At 41.9% G+C, this 15500-nt stretch overlaps 2 protein-coding genes across 5 annotated transcripts in view; both read left to right on the plus strand.

Annotated features, from left to right (window-relative positions):
- Positions 1 to 511: 511 nt before the first annotated feature.
- Positions 512 to 5054, plus strand: zgc:101664 (uncharacterized protein LOC450064 homolog). 4 transcript variants are annotated; one of them, XM_044197524.1, is made up of 3 exons: positions 512 to 699; positions 2168 to 2923; positions 4227 to 5054. In XM_044197524.1, exons 2-3 carry the CDS (start codon positions 2285 to 2287, stop codon positions 4428 to 4430), a joined length of 843 nt encoding a protein of 280 aa, XP_044053459.1. In that variant the 5' UTR covers positions 512 to 699; positions 2168 to 2284; the 3' UTR covers positions 4431 to 5054. The 4 variants fall into 4 exon arrangements, with proteins under 4 accessions (XP_044053459.1, XP_044053461.1, XP_044053460.1 ...); XM_044197526.1 differs by lacking the exon at positions 512 to 699 and adding an exon at positions 713 to 876; XM_044197525.1 differs by lacking the exon at positions 512 to 699 and adding an exon at positions 901 to 1220.
- Positions 5055 to 5902: 848 nt separating this feature from the next.
- LOC122876770 (phosphatidylinositol 3-kinase regulatory subunit alpha-like) overlaps positions 5903 to 15500 on the plus strand; it is a 29597-nt gene continuing 19999 nt past the window's right edge. The window contains exons 1-4 of the mRNA XM_044197483.1: positions 5903 to 6130; positions 8525 to 9014; positions 11286 to 11415; positions 14818 to 14910. Of these exons, the coding sequence (XP_044053418.1) occupies positions 8823 to 9014; positions 11286 to 11415; positions 14818 to 14910 (415 nt within the window). The 5' untranslated portion in view covers positions 5903 to 6130; positions 8525 to 8822. The remainder of the gene's footprint in view (positions 6131 to 8524; positions 9015 to 11285; positions 11416 to 14817; positions 14911 to 15500) is intronic.

Consider the following 15500-nt stretch of genomic DNA (forward strand, 5'->3'; position numbering starts at 1 on the left):
GTCAGTCCGCAGAGTATTTCCCCGAAACTCTTGGCGATCATCGAGATGTTTTCTGGCAAAAATGAGACGAGCCTTAATGTTCTTTTTGCTCAGCAGTGGTTTTCGTCTTGGAGCTCTGCAATGCAGGCTGTTTTTGCCCAGTCCACCACTACATATATATATATATATAACTAAATAAATAAATAAATAAAGCTCTGCCAGTAGCAAGTTATGTTTGGGCTCACAGGTACGTTTTGAGATTTAAATTCTTTGTAATTTGAAAAATCCCTGTGTTAAATAATTGAAACCAAAATGAAATTGCCAACCATTGGTTGAAAAAGTTTTTATATAAAATATTCTTGTTTTACTTGTTTTGCACTTTATTTGGAGAAAAGCTATATTTGTAAGACTAAACCAACACATTGTTGATAATGTTTCTGGGGTTTTGTCAAGTGTAGTTAAATAGTTTTAAAATGTATTTTAAATACATTTAACCTTAAAATGTAGCTTTAAGATGGACATAAATATAGCAAAATAAAAGTCCTGAACTGGCTGTGTGAACGTTGCCTGAACTATCGCGAGAGTTTCCGGGAAGCGCACAGCTAGCAGTCTCCATGTTGCTGCCAGTTGCCTTTTAATTAACTCCTTGTTGGCTGTTTTGACCGAGGACCACAATCAGCTGATATAAAGGTTGCTATTCTGCCGTATTGGACTGTACAGGTGGGTGTTACTACCTGCTGGATATGTCACCTCTAACGGCGCCATGGGGGTTTTCTAGCTAGCTAGCTAGAAAACCTGTGTTTAGCTAACGACAGCTAGCCGTCGTCCGCTAGCATAACAGGCTAAAAACATTAGCTGCCGGTGAGGGGGCTCTGGAAACCGGTGCCTCCTGAAATGATAAAGCACGTTTAACTTGTATTAAACTATAACAGTCAGCTAAATCAGGAAAGCTTAAACGAAATGGTAAATGTCCCGTTTCCCGCCGGCAATCTGGATTTAACGCTGCGTTTGATCGGATTGACTTTAAGTCACCGCAGCTGATTTCTGTATTCCTCTCCACGCAGTGTGTTGTAGTCTCAGCTCTTTCATTCAGCTTTTTAGGTAGATGTTTTCACATTAATGCTGTGTTTCCTGCAAATCAGCTGACAACCACAAAGACGAGGAGTCCTCAGGAAATAAATCCTCCAAAAAATGCACTGTCGCGTCTTTGGCTCAAGGTGGCAGCAGTTCATTGGAGACAGGTTTGACTCTGTACATTTTTGGGGTTTTAATGTCCCACATGCACAGTTTAAATCTCAGTAGATACCGTGTGTCACCTGCTGGCTGGTCTGGAAGCCCAAACCTTTAGTTTGTGTCTCTGTTTTATCATCACAAAGCTCAGCGTCAGTTTTTCTGAAAGATAAATCCCTGAAAACCTAAAAGGACTTTTAACAACACTCACTGCTGCTCTGAATTTCTGATCCTCAAACATTTCTAAACATCTGTCTGATCCATAATCGATAATAATTTGTTTCCCAAGGTGCAGCTCTTATTTCCCAACTCTAATGAAGCCGGTAACCGGGAATGACGTGGTACTTTTCTAAATCTTCCCAGCTTTCTTTGAGCTTATCTGCGTAACGTTTTCATTTATGTTAACTGATAGTGTGTTTAAATAAAGTTATCGCTGACACTTGATCGAGTTTGCGTAAATATTTAGTAAGAGCGAGTCTCTGGGTAAGAACCAGTTTGTTCGGCCACTTTAAAATGTTAAAATGAGACCGAGTTTGATTTTCAGAAGAGCTGGAGGCGAGAGGCACAAACTGCGGCAAGTTCAGACATTATTGTTTATCACCGTCGCAGTTGTTTGTTCTGTAATATCCAGTGATGTTGTTTTCAATGTAGTGAGTCCCCAATATATTTATTTTTATTTATTTTTTACAAATAAACTCGTGTTTGATGTTATATTCATGTTAGGTGAGTAACGGTGCACAAAATCCACAGTTCGGTATGTACCTCGGGTTCAGGGTTTTAAATAACCTTTGTGTCATTTATTATATTATATTATACACTGGATCAATACGCTCACATCGTAGCCTCAAGAATTGATTTGTTGATCAGAATAGATGCATCCGCATCCCTGTAAATGTTTACTAACTGGAGACTAAATGTCGCTGTAAAAGTAACCGTTGTTCTACTTGAATTTCCACAGGCTGCTGCCGTGTTCCCGTCATCCCTCGTTGTCTAGCTGAAGCGACATCACGAGGGGAGGAAGATGATGAGGAGGAGGAGGGTGGTGCAGTCAGTCCTCTGATCTCCGCCCGTCTGTATGGAGGATGTGGTTCTGCACTATCAGCCTGGATCAGCTGCTGGGCTCGGCCCTCTGTTAGAGAGGACAGAGAGGCTTCTGGAGTCTTTCCCCTGTCGGACTCCTCCAGCCTTCAGCCCCTGGTTCCCCTCCGCCGCGGACCGCCACCTGCCCATCAGACCTGCCAAACCAGCTCCCGTCATCACCTCCTCGGCTGATTTACTCGTCTCCGACAGCAGGGCACGCGCTCACACAGCACACAACAAACCTGAAACCGACGGTCTTGTTGCTGAAAGACCTCAGGATGGTCCACGTGCAGGGACGACCAGAACGCCACCTGAAAGTCCACAAAAACCCAGAGATGGCGTCTGCGTCTCAGAAACCCCAAACCATCTCCTCCCTGCCTCACTCTTTAGCACGCCGGAGAGGGAGATCACCAGACTGTCTCCTGAAAAACACAAAGACGGCTTCCCCGTCACAGACTCAGCGGTCAAACGGTCCTGGAGCGTCTTCACGCAGAAAGGAGTTCTGCTGCAGAGCTCCCAGTCGCTGTCCAAGCAGTTCCATCACATGGTGTCCATCCACAGGCTCCACCTCCGCCAGAGGGCCAAATGGGTGGTCAGTCAGCACAACTGGGGGGCGGCCAGGGACATCGAACAGGTCGGTAGATTATTCACGGAACAGGACAAGTCTACAGCCATGCTAGCAGCTCTGTGAGGCCGAGCTGAATATTATTATTATTATCTTTTTATTTTTTTGGGATCTTGCCTTTATTTGACAGCCAGTAGAGAGAGACAGGAAACGTGGGGGTGGTGGTGGGGGGGATGTGTGCAACAAAGGTCCCCTGACTGGGAATCTAACTGTGGACGTTGCGGTAATGTGATATGTGCCGTAACCATTAGGCTACAGTCAGCATGCTCACAATGACAACGCTAACATGCTGATACTAAGCAGGTACCATGTTCACCATTTTAGTTTAGTGTGTTAGCATGCTAACATTAGCTAGTAAACACAGAGCGCAGCTGAGGCTGATGGGAGCGCCATCAGCTCTGCAGGTCAGAAACCAAAGTGTCGGACGCGTTAACATGTCGACCTGATGGTGGCGCTAGATGGAAAGTCAGAGGATCAGCAGAGTTATTACAGTTCATCCTGAGGGGAGCATGAACGATGAAGCACGTCCCATCACAGTCCAGCTGCTGCTGATGCTTCGGTCTGGACCGACGTGGAGGACGGACGGACCGACTTTGTTTCTAGCGCGGTCAAATAATAAATGCGTCTGAAATTGTGGATCAGCCTGTAGAGTTACAGTTTACAGATGATCAAACGTCTTCAGCTTGTAGAGCTTAAACCTCAAATGTGCGACAATCGCACATTTAAGCGATCACAACACGAACATCTGCCGGGAGCTGGAGCCACATCTGTATCGCGCTCAGCTGGAAGTGCCGACATCACAGTTTGTACTGTGGGTCTGTATCTTACCAGGTGTAGACCGGGCTCGGGGTAAAGATGCCTGTCAGCATCCAGTTACGAGGTTTTTTTACATGTGTTTCTAGAGCTGCAACTATTTTAACAACCGATTAATCGTTTTAGTCATTTTTTTTAGGTATAAATTCCAAAACACTCTGTTCTCAGCTTCTCGAATGTGAGAACTTGGTGCTTTTTTTTGTCATACATGATAGCAAACTGAATATTTCTGGGTTTTGGATACTTGAATACATCACCATGAGCTACAGATCGATGTGTACAGAAGACAACATGCATTTGCTGTATTTTAATATATGAGTAGTAGTAGTTTTTCATTTCATGAATCATCGTGAAATGTGACAGATAATCAGAAAAAGATGTTTTTGAATTCATAAATCACACACCTTCCTGTGTAATTGTCTTTCCTTCATCTTTGTTTGCTGTCTCATCATCTTCCTCGCCTCACCCCGCCTGCCGGTGCTCCTCCTCCTCCCTGCAGGTGTGGAGCGCTCTGAGCCGGTCCGTCCGGCGCCGCAGGCTGTCGACGTGTAACGCCAACATCCAGCGGGAGCGGGCGGAGATCTGGGTGTTCTGCGACCTTCTCTGCTCTGAGCAGGTGGGACGCGCCCTGAAGGACGAGCTGCAGCTGTCGGGGAGGATCAGCCTGTCGGTTCACAGGCTGGGAAACATCTTCAGCATGTAGAGCTGAACTCCGGCCCCGAAGGTTTTTACAAATACGACAAACAGATGATCACACTAAGATGTCTCCAACTAACATATTTATATTTTATCATCGACCTCTGAGACTCGTCACAACTGCGGTCTTAATGATGAACTAACCCGTTTACTTGATATTTGATCTGTTTTTTTAACTACTGGTCAGATTTCCAGTATGTATATATTTTTGCTCCCGAGAGGATGAACCCTAATGATTTTATTGATCACCTTTCCCATGAACTCGGTGCATCTTTGCTCCAAACTCCCTGTCGTGCCCATAACGACGAGATATTGTCTTTTAAGCTAAAGGTCATCAGTAAGTGAGGTCAGCAGTCTGTCGGGACTCACCCAGATACTCGACCTGCGTTTGCCGAGTTCACATTACTGCTGAGACTCGCTTACTAACGAGGGAACAACACTGAGAGTTATTGAGAGTTTTATGTTTATAAAAATCTGGGGGGGGGTTGAAACCTCAAACACGTTTGGTTTTTTTTGTGCCAAATTCCAGTCTGTGTTGTATATTTATGAATTTGAGAACAAATGTTTATGATTGTATTTTTTCATACTGGTTTTCTAATCACTAAATAAACGTGTAATATTTTTAATATAACTGTCTGTAGTGATGGATGCACCGTCCTGCATGTTATGTGCAGTGTTTTCTGGAAAAGCTACAGCAGCAGTCACATGATACGGGAGTCACCCTGCTGTTCAGAAACACACACCATCACAATGCCTTCCCTCGCCCCTTACCCTCACCCTAACCCTTAACCTAACTAACCTGAACCCTAAAACCAAGTCTTAACCCTCAAAAAGCCGTCTCGACCCATGGGGACCTCAATTTTTTATCCCCATCGTGCAAACAGGAACCTGAAACACACACACACACAGCCATTTCCAAAGAATACAGTACACCCCCCATCTCACACACACACACACACACACACACACACACTCTTTTGTTGCTATGGTCCCATGTCTTAACAGCACTGCATTAAAATCTAGGTCAGCGGATGTGACGTCAGTGCCCTGCCTCCCTGCCCAGCAGCAATCGGTTGTAATCTCTTAACTCCATGTTTGTGGCTTCTTGACGCTACGATTACGTGATGTAAAAAGAAGATTGTGGAGGAAAATCCCAAATTATGTTAAGATTTTTTAATGTTTTTAAAACATTATCCCTGAAAAATTAACTATGATCTTGTCGCTGGTGCCGTGTAACACGCGTCAATCTTGCAACACATGTTCGCAGGAAGTGTTTTATTTTGAAAGCCAGCCGGAACTTGCCAGTTCTGTCCAGTTATATAAGGCATTTTTAGCCAGTAAAATGTATCGTTAAAGTAGACTTTGGAAGAGATGTTTAATGTAAATTGTATACTCATTTTAACAGATCAACGTGTTTCCTTAAAACTGAACATTTATTATGAGTTTTTGGTATTTTAGTACTATAAAACTCGTTTTACTTTGACGGGCCACACCGGAAGTGCTTTTAATTATCGCGAGCTTGACACCAGGGTAGCTCCTAAAATTCAGACGGCTGAGCCACGAGTGTCTTCATCTTGGAAATAATCGATGAAAAAAGCGCAATATTTCATTTTGGAGAACATCTGGGTGTCGTGTCTGCTCGCTGCTCCGTAATGGCGTCCGCTGTGTGCTCCGCGGGAGGTTTTAATTGGTGAAACATTAAAAAAGGTGAGCCGTTGGAGCGACTGATACAAGCTAGCAGGCTAAGCTAGCATTCATTGTCGTTTCCCGTTTCCTGGAGGGATTCAGTGTGTCTGTGCTTCATGTCTGTGCTTTTATGACACAATTGTACAGCATTTTGTAGTGTTGGTGTAAAAGTTAACTGTAGGAGTGTAGGTGATGGCGAAATACTAACTCTAGCTTTGTTTGTTTAACGCCGCTAGTCGGAAAGTACCTCAAATTTTCAGTCTGATCTGTTTTTCCGTGTTTTCTACTGTTTTCTTAACGTTAACGTAAGCCCGTTTAGTTTGTGTGCATTTTAGCTCTAGTTTGGAAAATACGTATATATTTAAAAATACAAATAGTGTTGTTTGTTAGAAACTTTGTTTTCATCTATACGGCCTTAATTTAATCTATGAATGTGGTCGTTACATTTAGTCTTTTTGTCAGTGATTGTTGATTTTCTGACAGGAAAAACGCCAGTTTACATGTTAAAACTGACATATCGTTTATCCTTTTCATGCTTGTCTAATGTGCACCTTAACCGATTAGTCGAATATTTTTAGGTCACGAAAATAAATGTATATCAAATTTGATTATCGATTATTTGTTTTCAAGTCATTTATCAAGCAAACATGTCAATAATTCTCTGATTCCAGTTTCTCTAATGTGAGGATTTGATCATTTTCTTTTGTTTTATATAGGGCAGCAACTAACGACTATTTTAACTATCGATTAATCCATCCTTTTTTTTCTTCTCGATTAATCCTGTGGTTAATAAAATGTCAAAAAATAGTTAAAAACAAAAATACAGATCACAATTTTGTAAACCCTGAAGATGACAGTTTTGGCATTTTAGCTTTAAAAACATATTTAAATAATTTATTGGGTATCGAAACAATTGATGATTCGTTTTCTGTCAATCGACTAATAGATTAATTGCTTCAGCCCTAGTTTTAGGATCAGGATTAAAAGACGACCACACACCCAAGTTTTCCGGGGGTGGTTTTTTTTTTATAGCAGAGCTGAAACTAACCACTAAAATCATAAACAAAACTTTATGAAACGAAACATGAAAATAGAAGAAAGAGCAGAAGCGCTGTTACACAAAACAAATGCCATATATTTCACAAGTGTGATTATTGTTTAGGCCGTCATCTACTAACGAGATTTATCACAAGACCAGATGAACAGCTTGAGGGGAAACCCTGCAGGAAGTATTTAAGATAATAAAGAGACCTTTGCCTCTGTATTTAAGAGGTTGAAAATAAAATATACACTCAGTTGCTAATTAATTCAGTACACATTAGTGTAGTAAACTACTGAGTGTATATAGACACTTGGAGTTAACATTGTGTGCAGTTTTCAGTTAAATCCAGGGTTGGTTTTGACTTCTTTCGGTGTAAACTGAAAGGTGACATCAAACTTGTGGTCGGATTCATAATCTTCTTGATTCGATCTGATAGTTCCTGGATTAAATCATCACTTCGCCAGTTTTCGATTTGTATTCTATTAGATAAACGTCTCGTTAGGCTGCTCGGGTTTAGACGACGTTGAACATTTGGCCTCTTTTTTTTATTTTTTTTCCAGTGAAAAAATTGTTTTGTAGGAAAAAAAAACCTGTTTTCTGTTTCTCAGAATGAGATATGAAAGAAAGTATTGTTGGTGTTGATGTTTTAGGTTTAAGTGTTGGACAGGTCAGATTCCTCTCTGTATGCTGGTGCCGTGGAATATAATACACTTCCTCCTTTAATTCCTCCTGCATTTTTAACACAAAAGCTAAACAGTCCACCTACCTCTCGATCGACAAGTTTCACAACTGTTGATTTTTTTGTGTGTCTTATGCATTTTTTTTTTTTATTGTCTGCTTTCTGAAAAGATTGAATCAGCTGTTTGTTGGTGTGATTCAGTTTTCTAGTTCTGCATTTTCTAATAGTTCTTCTTATCGGACATTGAGCGCTTGTCTCTTTCTTGCTAAAGGTTGGTGGACTGTGTAAACAGCAGGGACGTATATTAGACTGTTGTCAATAAATCTAAACCAGCTTTGGTACTGGCCACTAGTATTTGAAAACTTTAGTGCAGCAAAATATTTTCTTTTTTCGATTTAAACTGATGATTATTTTCTCGCGTTAATCGTTGGGTCCAAAAAGTTTCCCAGAGTCCAAGGTGACGTCTTTTGTCCAACAGACCAAAATATTCAGTTTACTGTGATAGAAAACAGAAAATCTTCACATTTGGAGAAGCTGGAGCCAGAGATGGATGACTTAAACAAGTAGTTTCTGATACGTTTTCTGTATTAAGTGGCTAATTGTTTCAGCCCTACATGTATCCTGTCACCAGCAGCTGCTGCAGCCATGTTTCCCCCCACGCATCATTAAACTTTGACCTCCTCTCGTCTCGCAGGTTGAGTCGCCGCCTCCCCAGATGTGGCCTCTACCTCTGCTGAGACTCCTGTTCATGAACGGCGAGGATGCTTTGATTGAGCGGCTGTGGCTCGGCCTGGAGGGATGACAGGACTTTAGCAGACATGGAGACAGGGGAGACACACAGACAGCTGGAAACGCCATATTTTCTTAGTCTAGGTTCTCCACATTAGATCCACTCAGGATAAGAATAAATCCTATTTTTATATTTTTTTATTCAGAGCTCTTTTTGTTAGCTATTGTAAAGCCATACTCAGCCGTCAGCAGCAGATGTCACAATGAGCTCTGAGGGCTTTCAGTACCGAGCGCTGTACGACTACAAGAAGGAGAGGGAGGAGGACATCGACCTGCATGTTGGCGACATACTGCTGGTCAGTAAAGGAGCGCTGCTGGCGCTCGGCTGCAGCAATGGAGCCGAAGAACGACCGTCAGAGATCGGCTGGCTGCCGGGCTTCAACGAGACCACGCAGGTAAGACGCCGCACAGACCGGTTAGACACAGTTAGGTCTGGTTTGTCCCAGTTAAGCTGGACAGACACTGCGTTTTTCAGTAGTCTTGTACGTTGTGTTGACTCACATTACACGTTTTAATCGTCCTTCCTGCACGGCCAGAACCTGCGACTTTAATTCTCACAGTACGATCGGCTGAGCGGCCACGACGTGGAGCTCACCCTGAACGTAAACACTGAACCCCTGGTTTGTTTTGTCCAGTGACAATTCCAATAAAGCTTATCCAAGAAAGACAATGTTGACAAAAAGAGAGAAAGGTAGCGTTACTTTGTGCAATTCTGCTATGAACAGAGAGTAAGAAGAAAAATATGGATCTGTGGGTGGCTGGAAGATGCAGACGACATGGTGTTTTACATCCCAGCTCAGTCTCAAAGACCACAGCAACTTGTGAAACAAGCTCACTACACTTTATAACAGATCGTTTGACAGCAGCCATGTTGGGAATCAGACTGTGGATCTGCTCAACCTGCAGACAAATGACCAAAAAGTGTATATATTTTTCCTTTTTAAAAGAGTACTCCACACATTTATCATCGCACTCCTGTAACACTGTCGGACTCACGATGGACAGTTTAAAGAAAAAGGATCTAAATCCGTAGAATCTGTTTTTTTTTTATTCACACGCATTCTTCTTCCTTGTCAAAACCTGGCGCCTACATTACCCACAATGCAACTGTTCAGTCAGAGATTGTGATGTGTTATGCTAGTAGCGGCTAACGTAGCCTGTAGCCTGCAGCAGAGACGAGCAGCGTGCTGCAGAGGTCTGGTCAGCTCACTTCTTTCTAACTCCACATCTTCAAACTTGTCGTCTTCGGCCCCGACCAACGCTGACTCGAGTGACATCACTTGAGGACATTTATCAGACTTCACACAGCTCCCTCGGAGACACTAAAGGCTTTATACTGCTTTATTCACATATAACTCCCAACACCTGGAAAGACACGCTGAGGTGGAAAATCACTGGAGTCCCCCTTTAATTATCTTTGTCACTGGTTTATTTTTTTATATCTAAAAGTCAAATTACTCAATGATAAAAATCTTAATTAATTAAATTAAATTAAATCTTAATTAAATCTGTCAAATAAAAATACTCAACAGTGTTGGTTTCACTTTCTTTTGTTTGGCTCTGGGAACTTGAGTGATGAACATTTGACATTAAGTTTTGACATTTTCTCCACTAAAAGGTCAAATATTTTAAAATATTCTGCATTAAACTGAACCGTGTCTGGAGGTCGAGCTGGAGATGCCTCTGTTTTACTCGCTCCGTTAAATATTGATATGATGGGAGGAATGTCATCTTAGGAGCTTCATCATCCTCATCATCGTTTTCCATAAAGATGCACCACTTTTAACCGTCACTGTTCATCTTTAGTTTCAACAAAAAAACTGTGTTTCATACCTACAGGCAGTTTAAAGTTTCCATTTCATCTGTGTGGAGAGGAAACGATCTCTTCACAGATAAACAACCGCAAACCGAGCTCTCTGTTAATGTTGAGTAAATCATCACAGATCTCAGTCAAGGTACAAAAACAATCACTTTAGCGCTGGAAGACAATTTGGGGGAAATGTTGGAAGCTTTAGTAAAAATCTCCAAATGTATTTTAAAACTTTGCAGACACCTTGACAGAGACTCGGTCTATTGTTGCTGCTTTATGACGAGTCGGTTCACCCCCGCCGCCGCCGCCCCCCATGTTGGCTCAGGCAGTTTGTGTTGACTCTGATGTTATCGCTTCAAATGACACATTTTCCTCTCGTTGTGTTCGTCAAATATTCTGCACTTTTAAGTTTTACTGAACTTTCTCACTCAGCCAGCAAAGATCGAACCCTCCACAGTTCCTCTCACCGCACAGTTAAACTTCTTCATACAGTTATACAACAGCACATTACTGTTATTATTGATTCATCTCTACAGTTTTTCTCTTTATTTATCCTGTAAAAACAGCTTCTTCAGCTAAAAATCGCTGAAATATTCAGTTTAAAAGGGTGTGAAACAGAGAAAAGCAGCAAATGTTTACATTTGTAAGGCTGCAGTCAGCAAATTAGTTTTTTTACTTGACAAATGACACTATTCTTAAAGATTAGTGGCCAGTATATTTAGTTTTTGGGACATCTTACAGTCTAAGAATAAGCTTGTCTCAAACTCTGTAATCATGACATTGAAAATCAAAACACATTAATACACAGGTTTTGTTAGATTTAGACGTCTCTAACTCGTCCCTCTCTGGCCGACAGGAGAAAGGCGACTTCCCTGGGACGTACGTGGAGTTTGTTGGCAGAAAGAGGATGTCCCCGCCCACACCAAAGCCCCGCCCACCCAGACCGCCATCTGCGGCGTCAGTGAGGACCGACTCCGAGTCAGAGGGTGAGTACAAGAAGATCAGTCAGGCTGACGATCAAACAGGCGATCAGATGTAAACAGAATATTAAAAACACCTGTAAACATGAAGCAGTCCAGTACAGGTGTACCTAACAAACTGGTGTGTAACAGGCCAGAACAGGACTGGAAGATATATTGACAAAGTGATGCTGTGACGTTTATTCTGGGATCTTTTTAGATGGAAGAAAGATTGGAGGACGCTGATTGATTTGACGCCTTTTTTAATAGTGCACGATCTGTCTCTAGGTAATATCCAATCAGTGCCTCCCCTCGTGACTTTTAAATCTTCCCGAAATTTGAGAGAGTGGTTCATTCTGACAAATCATGCCATTGTTTTTCTCTTCTGAGGACAATGTTCTAACTCTTCAGACACCAAACAGCTCTAAGGCGTTACCCTGAATGCCGAGACCTTTCAGAGTATCAGTTTCAGTCATTACTGATCTGCTATCTCTTGTGGCGTACCTCAAGGTTCCATCTTAGGCCCCATTTTATTTCAATTAAATATGCTTCCACTGAAGTCTGGTTTTAGAAAACCTTATCAGTAATGACACACAGCTGTATTTCCCCTTAAAACCAGGTGAAGCACATGATCTTCAGTCTCTTTTTAATTGTCTCAAGGATGTTTATACTTCAGTTTTATTCACAGTTACAAGTACAATCATACAAGACCTTATGGGGATATTTGAAATGATAAGCTATCTAAAGGTTGAGAATAAGGGCCCACACACCAAGCAGATAGTATTTAATATATATGTTTACTAAAACATTGTCTAGATTTGAAAGAGTGCATGTATTATACAGTAACATTTACAAACTATAAACCACCTAAGACTAACCGAAGACCCCAAGAAACTAAAAACTAACCTAAACAACTAAATGGTCCCAAAACATTTATTTCATCAGTCTAAACATTGGTTAAATAGGTAAGATACAATAAATAGACATATGACACGTGGAAATAACAGTACAATTTAAATGGAGTAGACTAACTAGTTAGGAAGTTCCCAGCCGTTTAGTCTCTACAACTGCATTTGAGTCAACCTTGATCATTAATAGGACTACATGCTTGTTTTAGTATTTATCTTTAGATTTGTCTGTAAAGCCCTTTGGTCAACATGTGTTATTTTTAAATGTGCTCTATAAATAAATTTAACTTTGCTTGACATCCATGAATTGATAAAAAGACAAATAATTCATAAAATGCAGCAGCACACATGTTGCAAATGCTGAAATGTTCTTTGGTGCGTGTCGGCCAAACAAAAAAGCCTTTTTTTCAGGATTCATATATCTGAACAAAACCGTAACATGGACACAAAACGTGAATTATGCGCCGTCATGGCCTCGTGCACTAACCGTGGCTCCGCTGTCTCATTAAGCTTTGGGAGAAAGCCTCACCGTCGTGTAGAGGTGGCGACATGATGAACTCGCTGCTCCACAGACAGAACGGATTTATGCTCCCGATATCGTCTGTAGCTGATCTTTAGTGACCTTATCAGACTGTTGTAGCACCTCTACCTGTCTGGTCACCGCATGCAATTTCTCCAAATTCTCTAGTTTGTAAATGGCGTATGACGGCGCCCCGTTATGGTTCTCAGAATATTAATTATTACAGTTAATGTTTTTATTTTAAATCATCAAGTTGTCGATGAAAAGTCTCATTTTGCTTTGAAGAAACTCAACAGTTTTCAGCTCAGTGTGACTCACACACACTTGAGTTTCCTTCAGCTACTTCCTCAGCAGCAGCTTTATGCACAATAACACACACACACACACACACACACACACACACACACCCACACACTCGCACACAAGCAACAACTACAGTGAAATAAGTGGCATTTCTTTGTACTTCATGGTGACTGAACTTAAACCACGAGATGAAAACGTATAGAAAATCTCACAGCATCTCTTGAGTGAACGCTTCAAGTGTTGGGACACACACACACACACTGTAGATACCATCTACACACACACACACACACTGTAGATACCATCTACACACACACACACACACACACACAGACACACAGACAGCTGGTGTTTAGTCAGGGTTGTGGTTGCTGACTGAACAGATCTCAGCTCTGTTCTGCTGCCACCAGCCTTACCAGAAAACACAGGCTGTGTGTGTGTGTGTAGATGGTATCTACAGTGTGTGTGTGTGTGTGTGTGTGTTGATGGTATCTACAGTGTGGTTGTGGTGAAAGCTGGTTTTGCAGCACTGATCAGGTAGCTGTTACCTGAGCTCACTCTGCTCCCCGCTGCGTAAAAATGAAAAACCATTTTTGAGTGTAGGCAGTTGGTATTGTGGTATTTCGGCCTAGAAACTCAGTGGAGCAACAGTCACAGGCCTGCCCAAATCTAGGTTGAAAGTAGACGGAAAAACCACAAAATTAGTACTTTTGTAGGGTGATCTATCCAGGCGGATTTCCAAATGGACACCTGGTAACCAAATGACATTATGGGTCTTTAGAGGTAAATGATACTTTTTGTTTTGTTTATTTCAACAACACTATAAAAATTACTCATAACTCATAACAACACCATAAAATTACTCGTGTTACTCATTACTGGCTCCTCGTATGTTCCATCCAACTGCGGGTTAATAAATTAATATCCAGTAAAACTCTGTACATGCAGCGTGTGAGATAACAGGAATAAAAGAATCCCAACTTAACGTCCTGTCATAAAAGCTTGTGCCCTGCCGACAGCAGATTTCACTCTGTAAAATGTATTAATGGATTCAGTGTAAGAAGAGGAGGCGAGCGTCCCTCACGCTCACGATGCTCAGTAAGACTTTCAACGGGAAAAACAAGTTTTAAAATCCATCAGTGATGCGAAGTGAGAGAACAGAAAATCTTCTTTCTTCGTACCGTAACATTTGTGTAAATGCGCTGTCCTGTCTGAACGAAGCTGTGAGGAACATTAAACTCTGAAGAACAAAAAGCCGTCACTTTAACAGACAGAAATGTTACATGTTCTGCGTCTGAAAAGTTTATGTTCTGGCCATCAGTCTGTTTCAGTTCATTTCAACTTTAGTTTCTTTCTGTCGGTTCGGTGGACGGCTCTAAGAACTACATTGCCCATGAGCCTCGGCTGCAGAGGTGTGAATCAGGGAGCCAGAATCTGACAGTGAACTGATTTTAAACAGCTGGATGTTCAAGTGTGTAATCTTTAGCTTCAGCTCGTCGTTAGCGCAGCAAAACACAGAATTTGAGGCTCTGTGATTGGATGTCTGTTAGTGAAATGCACCCTGGGAGTCGTAGTTGACTTCGCTCCTTCAGTTTGTTGGTCCACAGGCTTCTTGTAACTTCTTCTAAACTTTTGATCAAAGAAGCAGATAATTTGAATATATTTCTTTTGTGTTGAACAGTTTGTGTTTGTCTTCAGGCTTCATGTTGCCAGACCTCCCAGAGCAGTTTGGACCCCCGGACTCAGCCCCTCCCCTCCTCAGCAGACTGATGGAGGCCATAGAGACCAAAGGTACCAAACACACAAACATAAATAAATAAATGTTACACACCTCTTAAAACGTGTGTATGTGTTTCTTCTTTTGCTTCTGCTGTGAAGGTGAACATCAGGTTATTATTCCTCGTGCATTAATGTAAAGCAGGATGTTGCTGCTGCAGCTGGTGGAGCTGGAGCTCATGTTGAACCGGTTTGTATCGGACTGCAGCTGATGATGCTTTTCATTCTGGATCCATCTGCCGATTCTTTTCTCCGTCGATCCATCGATCGATCGATCGGTTTGGAAAACTGGTGAAAGCGCCGCCGTCCACGACGACCCAGAGCCCAAAGCGGCGCCTTCACCGTGTCGTCGTGTCCGACCGACAGTCCAAAGCTCGACGTTATTAACAAACATCACAGTTATTACAGTCGTTCAGAGGAAAAGCAGCAGATCTGCACATCTGAGGAGCTGCAGCCAGGAAGGGATTTACAGGAGAAACGACTTCAAACATCAAAACAGCTGCAGATTAATTTCCTGTCAATCGACTAATCGATTAATCGTTTCAGCTGAACTTGTGTAAACTGTTGGGGAGTTTGATTTATAACAAAACATCAGATTTAATAAA

This window comes from Siniperca chuatsi, linkage group LG5, assembly GCF_020085105.1.
Source record: "Siniperca chuatsi isolate FFG_IHB_CAS linkage group LG5, ASM2008510v1, whole genome shotgun sequence".
NCBI classification, from domain to species: Eukaryota; Metazoa; Chordata; class Actinopteri; order Centrarchiformes; family Sinipercidae; genus Siniperca; species Siniperca chuatsi.

Coding starts and splice junctions, on each gene's coding strand:
- zgc:101664 (XM_044197524.1), top strand. CDS start 2,285: ATGGAGGATGTGGTTCTGCACTATCAGCCTGGATCAGCTGCTGGGCTC. Junction 2,924..4,226: donor CGGCCAGGGACATCGAACAG/GTCGGTAGATTA, acceptor TCCTCCCTGCAG/GTGTGGAGCGCTCTGAGCCG.